The sequence below is a fragment of the Mustela nivalis genome (genome assembly GCF_964662115.1).
Source record: "Mustela nivalis genome assembly, chromosome: 8".
NCBI classification, from domain to species: domain Eukaryota; kingdom Metazoa; phylum Chordata; class Mammalia; order Carnivora; family Mustelidae; genus Mustela; species Mustela nivalis.
In genome coordinates this window covers 79,547,995-79,567,958 of record NC_139027.1, presented here as the reverse complement: position 1 = coordinate 79,567,958, position 19,964 = coordinate 79,547,995, and the positions used below count along the sequence as shown (strand labels likewise).

Below are 19,964 nucleotides of genomic sequence, written 5' to 3'. Positions count from 1 at the left end.
GTTTCTGTCAGTCAGGAATCTGAGCATGGCTCACCTGGGTCCTCTGGCTAAGAATCTCTCATAAGAATCTCATACCACAAGGTGAGGATGGGTTGTAGTCATCTCACGCCTTACCTGGGGAGAAACCCTCTTGTAGGCTCACTCATGTGGTTTTGGCAAAATTCAGTTCATCCTGGGTGGCTGGGCTGAGGACCTTAATTCCTCCTTGGCTGTTGGCCAGAGGGCTCCCCTTTACCCCCCACCCCCGTTCCCTGCCATGGGAATTTCTCCATACGGCAGCTCACAACATGGCAGCCTTTTTCCGTCCAAGCAGGCTCGCAAGAAGAGTAAAAGAGTATGCATGCCAGCAAGCAGGGGTCACCTAAACTTGCAAGTAACATCCTATCACTTTTGCCCTCCTCTGTTTACTAGAAGCCAGTCACTAGGTGCAGCCACACTCAGGAGAGGGGAGTTCCAGGGGCATATCAGGAAGCAGGGTCACTGGGAGCATCTTAGAAGTTGCCTGCCACAGCCAGATAATTAGGGTTCCAGTTAACATATTTGTCCACCACATAGTTGTTCTTTAATGTCATGTACTTACCCTGAGGGATCTAATGCGCTACATTCATATTTGTTTGTTAACACATAAAGAAACTCTGAGGTAATATATAAGAAGCTACAGCCAGGGGGTGACTTTGAGGGATGAGAGCACGAAATATGAGGGTAGGAAGAAGGTCAGGAGAGAGACATTTCATTGTATATCTTAATACTATTTGGGGAATTCTGAACTATGTGTTATGTATTATCATACCATGAGAATAAGGGAAATAAACAACCTCCATTCCCACTCTGTGCTTGTCTGTCACCCTTCCTCTGTGGGGCAGGATAGACATCCCTGACTTCATCTGCCTCCTGTAGGACTTGAAGCCCTTCAGGTACTCCCTCCTCCTTGCAGCTTTTCCTGAGCCCCCTGATCTCCAGAACTCATCCCACCCCACACTCTAGTACCACTGACTATGTTTTGTTTTTGTTTTTTAATTTTTTATGTTTTATAAACATATATTTTTATCCCCAGGGGTACAGGTCTGTGAATCACCAGGTTTACACACTTCACAGCACTCACCAAAGCACATACCCTCCCCAATGTCCATAATCCCACCCCCTTCTCCCAAACCCCCTCCCCCCAGCAACCCTCAGTTTGTTTTGTGAGATTAAGAGTCACTTATGGTTTGTCTCCCTCCCAATCCCATCTTGTTTCATTTATTCTTCTCCTACCCACTTAAGCCCCCATGTTGCATCACCACTTCCTCATATCAGGGAGATCATATGATAGTTGTCTTTCTCTGCTTGACTTATTTCGCTAAGCATGATATGCTCTAGTTCCATCCATGTTGTCGCAAATGGCAAGATTTCATTTCTTTTGATGGCTGCATAGTATTCCATTGTGTATATATACCACATCTTCTTGATCCATTCATCTGTGGATGGACATCTAGGTTCTTTTGGTTTTTTTTGTTTTGTTTTTTTTTAATTAGTGTTGGTTTCCAGTTTCCTTTGATTACTATTTATTCAATATTAATGTATTAGATTTGAGTCCTATTGGGAAAGGCAGTTGCTCGATTGAGATTTTGAATGCACAGATTCATCTTGTATCTCACCAGGGTTTAACAGGTCTTCGAAATGAGGTTGGTTTTTTGTGAGAGTCTTAAATGGTTGGAAATGAGATGCTGGCCCCAGGGAAGACAGACCTGTATAGAAGGTGGCAGGTGCACTCAGCTTGTAAGTGGGAGAAAAGGACCATGGGAACTTACTGTTCCTAAGAAAAAGTAAGGTCATAAACAGAAGAGCTACAGTGCACTTTTATCCTCTGCCACAGGATGAACGTGGCAGAATCAGATTATTTGCCGATTTCATGAACAATTGGAATAGTCCCTGGAAGAGGAAGTCCAGGAAGGAGATACGTGTGAGCTAACACCATCTCCCTATGAACCACCATTGGTTTAAAAAAAAAAAAAAAAAAGATGTAGATATGACACCCTGATAGGAAAATATCAGAGTTGAAATTCCTAGGTCATCTAGACCAGCCCCGTATTCTTACTCCTGATTTCTCTATTTGCTTCCAGACTGTTACTTCATTTGTGCATTGGATGCACTAAATCACCAGCACCCCACTGTGATCCTGTCCTAGCCTTCCTGCCTCCCAGTTGACTGGATTGGCATGAGCTAAACTCTTCTGAACAAATGCAGAGAGAAGAGTAGTTATCTGTTTGTGAAAATAAGCCCAGACAGATGGTAGCACTGACCCTCACAGAGCAGTGGACTTCAGACAGAATGAAAGGTGTTTTATAACTTCCTTCTCATGTTCCTAGCAGTAGAGATGATGGCTTGGGGAGTACCAGCAGAGGGATGCACTTGCGAAACGAGTAGGCTATCCTGCACAGCTAATTGCTAGAGTAGATATTTGCATATATGAATATGTTTAATGGGGAGTCATAAACATTTGTCTTTGGCTTTAAATCTCAAATAGTTGGAGACAGTAGTAGAACCAGCTATAGAAGCAAATCTGAAAATCAAACAGCCCAATTAGAAGTCAGATTTTTTAAAAAGCCATTAAGATCAAGCAAAATGAAATGAACTTTAAAGGGCTAAAGGATTCAGATCTCTTAAGGGCCCCAAATGGCAAGTAATTCCAGGGAAATCCTATTAATTAAAAACCATTGCTCTGTGAAATGACTGCCATTACATTTGAAGGTAGTTAATGTGCCGGTTCGCGATACCTGTGAAGCAGTACAGGAGCATGAGAAGCAGTTGGCCATCTGCTAAGGAGAGGGTACTCTTTATGCTCCCTGAGAAGTGTTGTACCTCGGAAACGTAAGGACTGGCAACAACGGAAATGTGTCTATGGCTCAGTTTTTAAAATACCGCACGTGGGCAAGTTACCATCATCAGCTCTTACTGTGTCGTGAGGGTCCTAGTTCTCCCCTTCCTGAGCGCTACCGCAGAGACCAGCAGATGAGGCAGCTGAGCTGAGTTCTGTGAGAGTTGCGTGTGCCAGAGCATTTTTTTCAAATGCTCAAGTGGCAGTGCTGATCTGAATGTAGTACGTGAGGGAACCGGCCCTTGGACCTTGCGCCCGCCCCACCCCCCCGTTGCCACGTGACTACAGGGCCACGCACACGCCCCACCACCACGTGACTACAACAGTGCGTGAAGTCTGCGTGATGCCAGACTTCCCGCTGGTTAGCGGGGTAGTCCTACTGTTCACCCTTCACTACCTGAGGTAATACTCGGCAAACCTCAAAGGGAGCTGTCTGTGCTTGCTTCCCTCGTCAGAGCTCGGAAGCCACTGCGTCGCGCCCTCCCTTGGAAGCCATCCACGCCTGTCCCCCTCCCTGCGTGAGAGCATGGGACCTTCAGCCCGCGGCTCAAAACCTCGGGACCTTTGCACCAGGTGCTCCCCGCAGCGTGTGATAACAAGCCTGGGACGATCATTTTCAGAAACTGTTGTCTGACGCAGTTCCCGCGTGAAAAATAGGTAGAATCTTAATTACCGAATTGCATGTTTAAAAATCCTGCCTGCGGCCTCTCACGCCTCAGTGCTTGGTTTACCTGGCTCAGACTCCGTGGTAAGTCACCATCGGGCACGACCTTGGAGTGCTTCTGACAGTAGTGACAGCACATCAGGTGTTCCAGGCACAGAGTCCCAGGTTCCTTGGCACCTCTGGCTGCATCTCTGCTCTCTGGTCTTACTTCAGAAAGTTCTGTTTTATTGTCTGTTTTGTTTCGCATCCCCTTTGTCATCATTCCGTGGGTCCTGCTAGGGGACTCGGGGCCATTTGGCTGGCCACTGGCCTTCAGGGCAGATCTTGTGCTTCGAGGCTGACAGGCATGGGTTGTGTTCACTGTAGCAGTAAGCCACCTCAGATCAATCAGCCCAGTGGCAGTTATAAGCTAAAATACATTACCCCATTCACAACCTCTGGAAAATCTTGTCTTTTCTTTTTAGAATGTCCAGAAAGTAGAGCAAAAGGCTTAGATTTAAGGTGTTATTAGAGGAACGTCTTTTCTCCCAAATTGTTTCCCCATGCAAATTCCTTAAATGCCCTAAGGCTAAATTACCTCCTGAGATTAAAAAGAAGGAATATTAATAAAAATGAACCTTTACTGAATGCTTGCTCTGTTCCAGGTTTTGTGCTAAGCACTTTGTAATGATTGCGTAATGATTTCTCTGGAAGACCCATCAAGGCAGGTATCGGGTCACTCAGCTAGTTGAGTGGTAGAGCTAGGGTTCATCCTGGGCAGTCTGACTGCAGAGTCTGAGCTCCGAGCACCACGGCCTGCCTGCTGCCACCGCAGTGCCCAGCTGGAGGAATTGCATGGGATTGAACAACGTAACATGAACAAAGTGCTCTTAGCCGGCCTGGCATGAACATCCATTCAGCACTCAGTACTGCTACTAATCAACAGTCTGGGCACCTGGGAAGGCTCTGAGGAGCTGAGACGGGGAAGGGCTCAGGAAACATGAAAGGGAGCAGCTCTGGTTGGGTGGGCATCACTGGCTGAAGGAAGGTCCGTTGGTGCTCAGATGTAGGGGTGTAGGGGTGCGGCAGGGTACCCCCTGGAGCCAGCACAAGCCCAAAGCACAGGCCCTACGCTGATGTACAGATGACCCATCCCAACTCTGCCTCCAGCCCTTCAGAGCATGGGAGACTTTGCCCTACTTTTTTCAAAAATGGAGTTGGAGATGCCCGCCTCTGCCCCTTGACATCACCAACACTTAATTTGGATTTTCTTTTACTTCTGGTTTAAACCTTTGTCTTTTGTTCTTGTTTAATATACCCATGCCAGTCTATTCCTTTCAGAAATAGATGATAAAATGTTCTCAAATGTATAAGATTGGAGTTGGGGGCACAGTTGCCACGGTGTATTTACATGGAGCTAATCCCAGCTTCCTGTATACCTGTCACTCTCCACACACTGATGTTTTTTAGGATCTTGTGGGATTACAGCATTTTTCTTCTCCAACCATGCTTTGTTGTTCAGCTCTAACCTCAAATATCCACTTTGGCTCCTCCTCCTCAAGTGTGTTGGGCCAGGCCTAAAGAACACAGTGAATGTTGAGTCACGGAGGCTCCGCCGTGACCGTCAGAATAAAGTACAGGGGCTGGATGGTGTTCCTGAATGGCCTTGAGCTTCTGTTCCCTTGGTGCGGTGACTGCTGCTGACTGGGCACAGAGTGGTGGTGACTGACTTCTCCAGGTCTGTGGCTGGGAGTGTTGGTGATAGCAGTGTCCCAGGACTGCTGTGGGATGTGTAGGAACTGTTGGGCTTAGTGTTTCAGTACCATTTCCTCCCATTCAAGATTTGGAAGTTTAATTGGATTCTAACTTCTTGGGAAGTCTCTCTTGAATGTGAGGTATTTTTACATTTGATCATTTGTTTTTAGATCTCAGCCAGAAACATAATAAAGTCATTTTTTTAATATAAAAAATTCACAAAGCAGTGTGGATCTCTGACTGCTTTTCTTCTGGAGACGATGGCAAATATAGAAATGACAAAGCTGAGGCCCAGAGGTGTGACCTACCCAGGATCGGGGATGTGAGAGACAGTATGAAATTCAAATGAACACCCAGTGATGTGTTTACATACTTAGCACATGCTTAAAATAAACAGAAATAAGCTGTATTCTCTACCTTAGAAGAGAACCTCACATACTGTTCTTACTGTTGTGATTCCTTTCAGTGTTGCCAGCCTTGTGTGGTGACTGAGTCACATGGCTGGTTTGCAGCCAACCTGAGATCCCTTGCTTTGGGGCATGTTGGGGTTTCTTGCTCTGGTTGACAGTGGCCTTCATTTCAAGTCTATGTATGCTATTGGCCATATAAAGATGAAACTTCTCAGTCACCCTTGACATGACCTCTATCCAACAACAAAGGGGTTGTTAACGTTGATTGTGTGTGTCCTTACCCCTCCTTCTTCCCACCCACTGACAGGACCACCCACACTTGGAACACCCAGTGCTCGCAGGGCAGTCCTTGAGATGAAACCAAATTGCAGCTGGCAGTTTACCCCTAAAGAGAGTGAGGGGTGGAGGCAAGAAATGGGCCTGCTTCTCTGGGCTTTTTCATCAGAAAGGCATTTGTGCCTTTTGGTAGGAAAATGGGCTTTGGGAAAGCACCCCAGCCCAGCCAACAAACTGGTATTGTATTCTGTGCCGTCACTGTGCTAGTCACTGGGGACTCAGGACAAAGAAAACATAGTCCCCTTCCTAGAAGGTTCTTCCCAAACAATGCTGTAATAAATCACCACCATGTCTCTTTTCCTTGAAGCTAAGGGCAGGAGTTTGTGAGGTCAAAGGGAATGGAGGGTAACACCCAACAGAGACAAAGGGCAATTGGGGATATAGCTCTGCAGTCTTCTCTGATGTTTTCTTGGTTTGCCTGTGGCTGAAATACTAAAAGAGTGATACTCCTCCATACTGGTAGAATAGCCATCGCCTGTGAGGAAACCGATCTGGTGTCCTAATGGTTATGGTTTAAATGATACATCAGAAATTGCTTACAATATCTCAGCTGTGCTCTCTACGACAAATACAAGAGTTTTTCTGCTTTACGAAAGAGGAGGCAATTTTATTCCCTAAACTCCTGGAATCTAAAGCAGGACTGGACCATAGAGATAGCCCAGCATAACCTGTCATTTTACAGCTCAGGCAACAGGACCAGTGGTGAGGGCATTAAATTAAGTGATTTTCTCCAAACAAATGACCGTTTGGGGCAAAACTGGGTCCATGTGCTTCCCTGGCAAATCTTTACCCCAAGTTCACTGCAAAAGTCAGTGAAACTACTTATAAAAATATTCAGAGGAATATACTGATGATGGGCCTGTAATTGGCTTTTTTTTTTTTTTTTAAAGATTTTATTTATTTATTTGACAGAGAGAAATCACAGGTAGATGGAGAGGCAGGCAGAGAGAGAGAGGGAAGCAGGCTCCCTGCTGAGCAGAGAGCCCGATGTGGGACTCGATCCCAGGACCCTGAGATCATGACCTGAGCCGAAGGCAGCGGCTTAACCCACTGAGCCACCCAGGCGCCCCTTGTAATTGGCTTTTAAAGAAATGAGACACAGTTTAGGGGACAGTCTTTGGAAGGTGACTTCAAGGAGGATAGTGAGGTCTTTGAAGCACATGGGCTCTGTGGCCTTCACACTGATTCCTGGGTCACTGGGGTATGTCAGCAATAGACTCTTCCCCCACGCCCCGCAGAGCACCTCTGCCTGCATTCATTTGCATTGTAGAGTATCCTTCTGAGTGAGATTTCTTTTGAAATGAATTAATCTGAAAACTATTACCCTGTAAACAATTCAGCAGTGCTACTAAGAATACAATTGTATCATCTTCAGAAATAAGAGGGCTTGATTTTCCATTTGCGTGTTTTTACTTTGGACTCTTTGGACCCCAAAGTATTCTTCCCCACCACCTCCACCATGGCAAATCTGACAGAGCCAGAGGGCACTTGAGTGTTGCCTTCACAGAGTCTTTTAGGAAAGTTCTCTCCCATTTGGTCTTCCTCATCCAGCAGAGTCTTCGGGCAGATGTCTTCTCCACATCTTTGACTGATGGAGACCTAAGCAGCTCGTTTATTGTGTTATTGCTGTCGGCAGAGTTCTACCTGCTCTCTCATTGTTTACCACAAATAATCATGGAGATAAAGCGCACCGCCTGTCCTGCACCAAACATTGAACAAGCAACTGGAATTCAAACTTTGCAGGCGTAAAGCACCTATTTGATTCTGTTGGTTTACAACCTCATATTCTTGAAGCAACCCATCTGATCCTATGAAGGACTGTTGTGAAGGGTTAATTGGCTTTATGGGGCAGTTTGTTATTTCCTAAGGACATCAGAAGAAAAGCCTTAAAAGGAAAGAGTTGTTTTTTTTAATTAATCAGGAAATATACTTACTATTGCAACATTAATAAATGTATTTTGGTGCTAAAAAAGATATTTTGGTGCTGAATTATTTTGAATTTGTTAAGTATCTGTACTTCTTTGTTCCTTTTTTCAGAATGCTAGAAGATGACCTTAAGCTAAGTAGTGATGAAGAGGATAATGAGCAGGTAAGATTTAGTTTTATGTTGCTGTCCTTCGAATGTGACACTGCGCCGCTGCCCAGTGGGCTGTCCTGGGAGCTGACTGAATCATACACACTGGAAATTGTGGTGCTCTAGGATGCTGGGTGCTCTCTGGTAATTATAATCTTCCATGCCATGGGACCAGTCCACTAAAATATCTTGGGCTTACTTTCCCTTAAAACTGTGATGCTGTGATTTTTGTGTCATTGAAACCAACAATGAGAACTGACAAGGAAGCGGACTAGCATCAAACTTCTATATGAAATAGACCCTTTTTTGTTTTCTTTTTCTTTTCTTTTCTTTTCTTTTTTTTTTCTTCTTGGCAAAGCCCACTGGTCTTTTAGAGATCAAGCATGTGACCTGACCTTATCGGCATGCAACGGGCAAGCTGTAACATTAAATATTGAGAAGTCTTATACAGATATTATTAACATTGAGAAGAAGCAAACGTAGAGGTGAAACTTAAATGATGAATAAAAAATAATCATGCTCTGAATAGGCTGTTGTCTTAGATGATAAATGTGCTTAAAGTGTTCTCCCGTGGTGTTGATTTACAAGCTTGAGACATCAGTCAGAGGTTTATAAATACTATTCTGATCAGTCAGTTAAGGTACAAAAATATCCACATAACATTTATCACTTTCAGCTTCTGCATTGCAGGAAATGTTTGTGTTTTAAAGCAAGTTTGAAAACACAAAAGATAGATTTTCCTCTACTTCTATTTCCTTTTTCTTATTATCTATGTGGTATTTTGTCAAGTTTGGACAAATGTGGTAGGTATAAAGACAATCCAGAGAGGTTTTTCCAGAAGTTATTTTTACATGCAATAGGAGACAGCATGTGGTTGGTCCTGGAATCGTGAATTTTATACAAAGGAGTCATGGAATGCTACACAGGCAATTCAGCTGTCTAGCCATGCAAATGCACATAGTGTACAAAGTGTGCAGAGGTGAAATAAGTAAAAGGAACATTTCCAGGGAGAGCATCTAAGCAGAATGTGGCTGTGAGGTCACAGAGGTGTTTGTTCACCTTGGGGAAGAAGGTGAGGCCTCAAAGAAGGGCCTGGGTGTGAAAGAGAGCTCTCACTGAAGCTAGAGTAGCAGCAAGTGAAGAAAGGTTAACTGAGCAAGGAAAGCTGCTCATGCTTCAGGTTTTGTAGAGACTGATGACTTTGTTTCTAGGTGTGCACACTAAGACCGTCAGATATCCATAACAGCAATCTTGGCAGAGCTGATGATGACTTCACTCCTAATTTTGGTTCCTCATCTATGTAACTATCAGCCAATCACGTCTTTGTGGATTTCCCAGTGACAGTTTCAGATACATATATTGTGGATTAAGTCATATCAGATGTGTAGGCTGTGTATCCTTTAGATTAGAAAGGAGATTCATAGAGTACTGCATTCAGCAAGCTTTCTTAATTTGGAAAGAATTTTCCAGAATTATTTCCAGGAAATATTTCCACTGAAAACTCAATTTAAAAAAAATTAGGTATCAAGGATGAACTAGACACACTTTTTAAGGCAATAAGAACTTTAAGTTGAATCATTTAGCTTTATTAGCTACTGCTTTTTAATCTGTGACCATGGATAATGAATGTTATATTGCGAATATACAGGTTAAATTCTTTTTTCTTACATTTTGTCCCTATGTGCGTACACCTTTCCACCATTTGCAATGAGAGCAGCTGATAGAATGAATAATTTTTATACAGTAGTATAATTAAGACTCCAGACAGTGGTTTGTATGTGGTAGTTTAAATGATTGCTCTAACACTAATTATATTAAGTTATCCTGCTTTGGCCTATAACTATAGCCTGGCCTAATCACAAAATCATAATTTCTGTGCTTTTAAAAAAGACTAATGATATGGTATTTTTTTTTCCCTCCAAGACCAAAATATGATTGTTCCCCTGAAGAGTAGAGCACATGCACACACACACACACACACGTGCATGCAGACACACATGCACACACACACTGCATTTCTCTGGCATTGAGAGATAATTAAATGTTTCATGTAAATGATTTTGCTAGATATCATCAGAGTTTATCCCTTAACCCAAAATATTTCAAAAATGTATTGTACATTTCCCTGCCTCAATAAACAGAGCATACTAAATTCCTTTGCCTTCTACATGACATCTGGCTGTCCCTGTGAATATTGGTCACTTGCTGTGACAAAAAGATACCCACAAGAGTTTCAAGTTGCCTTGCCTGTTTGCCTTTCCTCCAGTCGCCTCAGACTCACAGCATTTGAACACTCTACTAATGCTTCCTTTATCCTCATTGACTTTGCACTCTCAAGAATGAAGAGACAGGCTAGTTTAGTCAGTGAGCCCAGGCTCAGCAGCCCTCCTGGGTTCAAATCCCTGCTCTGCTGGTGACCCAGTAGCTTTGCAGCCCTGGCCCAGTCCCCAAGATGTTATCTACTTCAGAGTCACCATTTATAAAATGGGAATTAATGTTAGATCCCAAAGCCTGCCACTTCCTTGGAACCTGGGCTCACCTGTTATCTTCATGTTACTGGATCCAGTAGGCTTTTGATTTTTTTGCTTTTAGTCAACTGAGAACTGAATATACCATACACAGAGAAAAGTACATATAACCTAAGAATACAATGTAATGAATATTCATAAACCACACACACACCTATGTAATTAGCACTCAGCTCAAGATATAGACGCAGCCAGACTCTGGGTCTCCCACATCCCCATCCAGTCACTACCCTCCAGAAGAATAACCACTCCTATTTTTCTAACAAGTAATTTTGCTTGTTTTTGAACTTTATATCAATGGAATCACACAGCATGTGCTCTTTTTCCTTGGCTTCTTTCACTCAGTATTATGTTTGTGAAACTCCTCCATGTTGCATGTAATCAAACGATGTTCATTTTCATTGCTCCGTCATATTTCTTCATGTGTATATACCTTAATTTACTTAACCCATTCTACTCCTGATGGGCACAAAGGCATTTAGGGCTATTAGAATAGTACTGCCATTGATATTCTTGAACAGGTTTTCTGGTGAGCATGTGGGAACATTTCTAATAGGTCTATGCCTAAGAGTAGAAATCAGGGCCAGGAGAGTATATGCGTATTCCAACTGAAGAGCTCATCTCAAACCTTTATTCAAAGCAGTTTCACCAACTGTCACTCTCATCAGGAGTGTAAGAGAATTGGAATTGCTCACATCCTCACCACATTTGTCTTTTTATGATGGTGAGCAATATTGTTCAGAAAGTTCCTTTTTTTGTACTATCTTTGGTTTTAAAAGAAGGGCATTAGTGTTTCCTGCACTTGTTTTTTCTTGAAGACATTATATAAAGTTAATGTTACTTTTTCTTTAAACACCTGTCAGATTTCTCCAGTGAAACCACATGTGTCTGGAGACTTTTAACACAAATTCTATTTTCTGAATAGTTAAAAGGCTCTTCAGGTTATTTCACATTGGGTAGGTTATGGCAACATGTGCTCTTTAAGTAATTCATTTATCATGTCATTTAAGTTTTCATATTTATGTGTAGAAAGTTCTATTCTTTTATTATTCCTTCAATGTCTGAGTTCTATGGTGGTATCCCATTTCATCTTGAAACTGATTGTATGTTTGTCTTCGTCATCTTGCCAGAGGTTTTTCAATTTCATTGATCTTCTCAAAAAAACAAGTTTTTTGTTTCATTGATATTCTCTATCAATTTTTCTGTTTTGATTTTATTGATTTCTTAACTTTATTATTTCCCTCCTTATGTTGCTTTGGGTTCATTTGGCTCTTCTTATTCTGGATTCTTGAGAGACCTTAGATTACTGAGTTGAGACTCATTCTCTTTTATAGTATAAGCATTTAGTGTTATACATTTCCCTTTTAGCACACTGTAGCTACATCCCACAGATTTTGATATGTTTTATTTTCATTGTCCTTCAGTTCAGTGAGACTTCCCCTTTGGTATATGGATTATTTAGAAGTGGGTTGTTTCATTTCCAAATGTTTGGAGATTTCCTGTAATCTTACTTACTGATTTCTAGTTTAGTTCCATTGTGATCAAAGAATGCATTCTGTATGATTTCAGTTCTTGGAAATTTACTAAGTATTTCTTGTGGTCCAAGATCTGGTCTATGTTGGGATATGTCTTATGGGCACTTGAAAGAATGAGGATTCTTCTGTAGTTGGGTGGAGTGTTCTATAAATGTCAGTCAAATCCTTTTGGTTGATGTTATTATTGAGCTCTTCTAGATCCTTTCTGACTTTCTCTCTAGTTTATCAATTGTTGGGAGAGGAATGTTGAGGTCTCCAGCTATAATTGTGGATTTGTCTGTTGCTCCTTTCCATTCTGTCTGGTTTTGCTTCATATATTTTACAGTTCTGTTATTTGGTACATAACATTTAGGATTGCTGTGTCTTCTTGCTAGAGGGACTTTTTATCATTCTATAATGTTCCAGTATGTCTCTGGTAATTTTCTTTGATCTGAGGTCTACTTTATCTGATACTGATAAAGCCACTGCTGCATTCTTTTGACTGATATTCTTTTACATTCAACCCACCTATACTGTTGTATTTGAAGTGAGTTTTTTACAGATACTATATGGTTGTCGTATTTTTTTTTTATCTATTTCACCAATCTCTGTCTTTAATTGATGTATTTAGAACATTTGCATTTAATGTAATTACTGATATATTAGTCCTTAAGTCTGTCACTTTATTTTTTCTTTTCTGTCACTTTCCCTTTCTTTCTGTTTTCATTTTTTTTTCTTTTCCCTGACTTCCTATAGGTTTCTTGAACATTCTGCAGAATTCTTTTTTTATTTATCTATCATGTTTTTAGTATATCTCTTTGCATAGTTTTTCAAATGGCTGTTCTAGGAGTCTATATATATATATATATAACTTATTAACAGTCCATTAGTGATAGCATTTTACAGGTTTTCTCCCTGAGTATTCTCCATCACAGAACTGATAATATGTGGATAATGGAGGATTTTGTTTTCTATCTTTCTTTTTGAGTAAGCAACCTGAATCTTATTCTATATCTTATTCATCCTAGTGCATACCCTGGCTGACTAGCATCCAATAGGAAAGCCTCATCTTCCCATAACCAGATCCACACAGTATCTTTATATTCACTCATCCCCTCCTTTACTCCTATTACATGAGACCACTGCTTTCTTTTTATCAAGTCTGTCCCATTTCCTCTCAGTTACTTGAGGCCTTGTTTTTTTGACTCCTTTCTGCCCCATTACCCCATCAGAACTATGAATTGAGTCACAAGTAACCTCCACAGAGCCAAACATACTGGGCTCTTCTCAGTCTCTTGTCTTACCAGAAGACTTACCACATTAAACTATTGATCACCCCACTTTTCTTGAGGTGCCTAACACTAAACTCCTGGTTTGCTTCCTGCCCTTCTGACTGTTTCTTCTTAGACTGCTTTGCTGGCTGCTTCTCCTCTGCCCAAGTTTAAATATTGTAGTCTCTCAGCATTTATTCATGATTGCTGTTCTCCACTTCCTTTTTCTCTCTCCCTCCTTTCCTCTTTCTCCCTCTCTCTCTCTTTAGGTGATCTCATCCATTCCCATGACCTTCATTCTTCATATGCTTACAATTTCTAAAGTGATATCCTCAGCTCAGAACTCTCTTCTGAACTGCAGACCTACTTGACTTTTCCACTTGGATGTGTCACAAGCATTTCAAATTCAATTTGTGTCGAACTAAACTTCTGGTCTTTGATACCCCTTACCCACCTACACACAAATATATTCTTCTTGTGATTGTTTCCATTTCTAAAAGTAGCCCTGCCAGACACCCAGTTGTTCAAGCCTAGAAACGCCAGGCTCATCCTTGACAACTCCCTGTTCCTCACTTAAATGTTAATTTTATCTCTAAGGCCTATAAATTCAGCCTCCAAAATTAAATACTAGCCTTCCCTTCTCTTTCCATCCTGGCGAGTCTAAACCAATGTAGTAGACACTAGCATATTTCTATTCTTTCTCTCTATAATGCAACCTCCCCACAGTGATCTTTTAAAAATATAAATCAGATCAGCTCATTCCTTGGTCTAAAACCTTAAATAAGCTTTCTGTTTCACTTGAGATAAAATCCAGAGCCTATAGCATGACTAACACTATCCTAGACTAAGTCCAGCTTCAACTACTTCTTTCTCTTCACTTCACATTGAGCTCATTCATGACACGTTAGCCAGATGGGCCTTCTTTCATCTCCTATAACAAGCCACACTCAGCTGTCTCAGGGCCTCCAGAGGCCTCTCTTTCCTATTTTATTTATTTATTTATTTTTTATTATTATTTTTTAGTCTGACCAACACCTTTTCATCCTGAAGTGTAACATAACTTTCACTTTCTCAGGGGGCCTCCCCATTATCTACATTGGACCTCCCAGTTAGTCCTTCTCCCAATCATCTTAACCTTTCTTCTTAAGTCTCATCATAATTTTAGTTATGAGCCATGTTTACTTCTTAAAATATCTGTCTCTACCAATGAGATTGAAAGTTTCCTGAGGGCAGGGACTATGTCTGGCATAGCAGTAGTGCAAAATACTTGCTGAATGGATACATGAATACATGTACAATGTTGAGTTGAATTGACCATATTTCCTGCTTCTTGTTTTCCAGTATCAAAGATGACTTTTGCTCTACCTTTATTCTTTTACTGAACGCTATGTTTTTTCAAATTAGTACTGCCCAAAGTTCAAAGGTCTTGACAGAGAAGACAAAAATGTAAAACCTAAAATCTTAAGGTGGCTATAGACTAATGTACAAATAATCTACCTATTTAGGAGGAAAGGTCTATCCCATCTCCATGGAAATGTCTATAGCCACTTCTTAAATATGCTTACCATCACGCCATGTTGAATTTACAAGTGTTCAGAATTTATCTCAAACAGAAGCCTCTGAAACTAAAAGAATGGGTTTCTCTCTACCCTTCCCTTTCAAGGCAAGCAGAATTTGACATCTGGAGCTGAGATTGTGACAAAGTTCACCTAGACAAATTCGGGTTATAATTAAAATGGAAGCATATTCCTATGCTCGCTCTTACAATTTTCATTCTTGATGAGGTTCAAAGAGGGACTAGGATAAATAATATGAGAATCCATTTTCTTGTTTAGGTAAATGAAAGATACTGATAGGGTGGTAATTTATTTAGATTCCCTTTTCTGTAACTGTTGGCTCTAACATTCCAAAGGCCAATGTTATTATGTAAGATTGCAAAGAAATTAGAAGATTTAAGACAAAATTATTCCTGAAGTCTCAAGTACTAAAGGAATTTTTTTAATGGACTTGAGAGATTAATTATATTTCATGTTTCCCAGTTTGGTAAAAAGAGGAGCTCTGCCTCTCAAGTCAGGGAAAGCTTGGGAAGTCAGACACAGCGAATATCTAGATGAAATTATTATAGCTAAGGCTTGAGGAGAAGATCAGATGATTAAGACTTTCAACAAGGAGCAGTGGAGAGAATGTCAACTGCAGACAGTGTTTCAGAGATGCCAAATATATAAGCTCAGGGAGAGTAAAGAAGCAGGGATCCAAATTGAATGGCTACATATGTGCCTGCAGCTTCCAGTAATTACATTATCCACACATATCAGGCAGTCTTTTCATTTTAATTATATAACTGCATTTTTCCTCTTTAAATGAGCATGGTTTATCCACTCAAACTGACAATTTTAATTTTACAGGCACAGATCATTGGATATAATCTGTAGAGGGAAATTTTCCTACTCATGTAATTTACATCTTACAATGAACAAAAGTTACCTTTTAATCCCCAATCACTATTTGGAGAGCACATGATTAATTTAATAGATATCTAGGTAGTTAACATAAATCTCCAAGTTAAAGAGCCAGTTCTTTTTTTATTATTTATGCATGGAGTACTAATCGTGTCTCTCAAAGAGAATCCCAGCCTTCTCAAAATGAATCTAAAGCCTTGTTGCATCGAGATGTCAAGATTATAGGTGCTATTGCTCAGAGCACTGAATTGCAGTTCTCATTGCTTTTTGTCGCCTTTGGTTTCTAATGGGGAGGCACAGAAATATTCCCACTCAATTCTCTGCTTTTTACCATAGAGGCCACTGGGTAACACACATCAGTGTGGGGTGTAATATTGAAAGCAGATTACCAGTCGTCGTAAGAGGTGCTGTTCATTTTTTCCCTTGTTACTTTTTAATATGGCAATTGCATAACAGAAAGCAGAGCTTTCAAAAAGAACCTCTGAAGCCATTGGCAGTGCATGTGTATCAGTGACCAAATGAATTAGCTAAATGATATGCAGACGTGGAATAAAAACATAGGAGGTTTGTGCAGCCCTGCTCCACTTCCCTGGGTGCATTTTTCTTCTCAGGATCAGCTTGGTTGATGCCGGAGTTCTTGGCCTGTGAAAATTTATTACCCACAGAGTCAATCTGCATTCAGGCAGCCAAGTCTGAATAAATAGAGTCATTGTGCTTGTCTGGGATTTGTGGCCAGAGTTCATCCAGTCAGCTTGACATTCACATCCCAGGAGATTCATAAAAGCCAACACCCTGGTATGTGCTCTTGAATCCTGCCAAACTTGTGTAGAATTATATAAACAGGAGTTGAAACAGTAATCAAGACCAGGTTTGAGGGGCAAAGCTCCAAAATCAAATTTCTCCTACATTAGAAATGAACTGTATTGTAGATGTTATTTGTAGTCAAGCAAGAGCTAAAATATTTTTACATAAGAGTCCTTCTGAGAGTCATCTTGAATGCCTACTAAGTACCAAACATCAAATAAGACACATTAGCGATATTCATTATGGTAATTTAACTTCAGACATTTAAGGTAGTTTTTAAATGGCAGAAAAAATGCTGCCCTCAGTGTACAAAAAGAAGCATATATTGCATATATTAAACTTCTAGCAAAATAGAAAAAAAAGAAAGAGTAGTTTGTATTTGTTTTTATGTTTAGTCTTGCATTAATGTTATCCCTAAACTAAATATCCAATTTAATCATATTGATGAATTGGTTTCTTTTTAATATATAAACTCAAATTGAAAACGACTGCCTGTCAGGCCTTTGTCATGTATATGAAATAAGCACCTATTTGCAACATCTGTCTCAGCAGAAACTCAGATGTGTAGCAGGACATTTTTATTTGGATAAGAGTCCTAAAACTTAGTTAAGTAATCATAATACATCAATAAAATTTTAGTGTCACCAAAAGCAAATGCAAAATTCTCTTAGTATAGCCAGTTTTATTAAATCATGACACTCTTCATACACATTTGTGCAAAACATGAGCATAGGTAGATGACCAAAAATGTAATGGCCTTTGTTTCATGTTAATGAATAATAACTTCCAAAATTGAAATTATCAGCCGAGTTAAATGTCACTGAGCAAGATGTACAAAGGCCCACAACCCTATTTCCTAAAATGTTTCCTAGACCTCTTCTGAGGACCCGATTGAGATTTATGTAGGTTTAGTTGTGTCAAACCAGCCTGGACCATAGGATGTAACTAGTTTTGGTTGGAAGACCCTGAACAAAATCTGGGAAATGAGAAAATTATATAAAAATTAAAAGATGATCCATTAAATTTGGGCAACCATACAATTAACACAAAAACCTCGAATCATTGCTTTTGTTAAGTTCAAGAATTCATAGAGGAAATACATTCTTGAAACTAAGCTAAGTTTTTGTTAATGGTGGGTATCAGTACCAACAAAATGGATTCTCCATTTGGAGAACAGAGGAAAGGCCATGCATCAAGAGTTGATAGGCAGGCTCTTCTCAAATACAGCTGCCAGCAGAGCTCCTGGTTGGCAGAGGAAGTGGAATTCTCCCACCAGAGGACGAAGCTATTTAACTCAGAGGAATAGTCCTTTGTCCTGTGACTTTAATGGTTTTTGTCTTCAGTAGCTTCTTCAGAAGTATAAGCTCCTTTGAATATATGCTATCACTCAGATCCAGGCTTGAGTGGTTTCATTTAGTGAGGGTTTACCTAGTCACTCAGGTGTTTGGTCCAGATATGCACTTGGAAAGTTTTATTTTTGTTTGTATTTTTCCAAATCTTCTCCAAGTGGGACTGGTTATCTCATAGCACAGCTCTTCTCAGGAGACTGTCAGCCTGTTGTTTCTACATGGAGCATAATCATTTGTGGTAATTCAGCGCCCCTTGGCACTTGCCAGTTCCATCCTGACCAGATTTGCAGCCAGCAGGTTGGGCTGAGTCAAAGAAGACCATTTTAAGAAGCAGACCAAACAGTTCCCAAAATGTCAGGCCATCAGGCAGTCCTCTCCACACTAGAAAAGTACAAATTAGATAGACTGTCTCTCTGGGGAGGTCAATTCAACAATATGTCTCTGGATATCCCTTCTTTCAAGGTGGGATTCATTCTTAAAAGTCCAGAGCCATTCAAGGAAGAGTATGTGATTACTACATCTTACATGTGAAAACACTTTCACATATAAACCCTGAGGCAGTGGTTTTTTGAGAGGTAAAAATGCCAATACTATTAAGAACACAGAATCGATTTAACTTTATTTTATGTTAAAAAAAATTGGTTTGCAAAGCACAATTATAAGACTCTTAACCATTACAAACCTATTTTTACCTTCAAATATTGCTATTATAAGACTCTTTCTTAACCATTACAAACCTATTTTTACCTTCAAATATTGCTATTTTGTCTGAGTAAGGTAACTTAAAGTAACTTAAACACTTAAAGGTGTTTAACTGAATTATAAAGCCAGACTTAAGATGTTGGTTATTCAAACATAGGTTGCATTACAACAAAACTATCAAAACATTTGTGTAACTATCATCTTTATACAATAACAAAGTCACATTTATATTCCACACAACTTGGGCCCCAGTTGCATTCATAATAATCAAACACCTACCAAGGCTGGTGGAAAGTGAACAGGCCTCCACCAAAGCACTCTGTTGGGGTAGCATAAGGATTTTGTTGAAAGCTTTAAAAAGCATTTGGCAAATGCAACAAAGTAGGAAATGACTGAACTTAACATCTCCCTGTTATGCCAAAGATGAGAGCTGTTAACAGGCCATCGCCTTCTTGGCCATGCTCAAGGTCTGGCCTGAACTGAAATTGCTCTGTGGGATGAGTTCTAGGAAGCTTGCCCCTGTGTGTCTTAGTGTCCACTCAGCATCCCACCAGTGCTCTTTATGCTGAGAGTGGCAGAATTCCAGATTTCTCTTGCCCCCTTCCCTTCACCCTCTGCCAGGAATTGTCCAAGGTGAGGCAGAGGCAGGGCTGGGGTGCTCTCTGGTACCTTGATGGCCTGGTTCCATTACTTACCAGCTCTGTGACTATAAGCAAGTCAAACTTACTGAACCCCTATTTCAGTATCTTAAGGTAACTCAGCAAAAATACTAAAGTAAATTAATAGAAAACATTTTATATTAACATAAGAATGTATTACTGTAAAATTGTTAAAGTACACATTTTAACATCCTTCCCTCTCCCTTCTGCCTCTTCTCCTCTCCCTTCTCCCCAGGAATGTTCTTCATTTGTGTTGCTGGAAATTTTTTAATGCCTATTTAGTAATAAAAGGAGAGGAGTACAGGAAGAAGCCAGGAAAATTGATTTATATCAGAAAAGGCAAGAAGATGATTATAGAAAAATAGATCTGGAAGGTAGGAGGAGAAAAAGGGGAGAAGGTCTGGAGTTTTAGGGGAGAAAGTGAGGAAGAGGGAAGGAGGCAGAGAAAGAAGAGAGACACGGCCACTGCCTATACTATCAGTTAGACCTTCTACCAAGTGTTGTCCAATAAAGTAACTGGTGCTCATTTCTTGTCCTTAAGGAACTGGTGTCTAGCCTTCCTAAGACTAGCCCTTTATGAGGTAAGTGTCCAGCTGGCCAGGC

General features: G+C 40.6%; 1 protein-coding gene across 32 annotated transcripts in view; it reads left to right on the top strand.

Moving 5' to 3' along the window:
* The window catches only part of AFF3 (ALF transcription elongation factor 3), a 571,712-nt gene that overhangs the window by 454,535 nt on the left and 97,213 nt on the right, over nt 1-19,964 (top strand). For all 32 annotated transcript variants that reach the window (XM_082747049.1, XM_082747043.1, XM_082747033.1 and 29 more), the window contains one exon: nt 8,039-8,090. In XM_082747049.1, the coding sequence (XP_082603175.1) occupies nt 8,039-8,090 (52 nt within the window). The remainder of the gene's footprint in view (nt 1-8,038; nt 8,091-19,964) is intronic.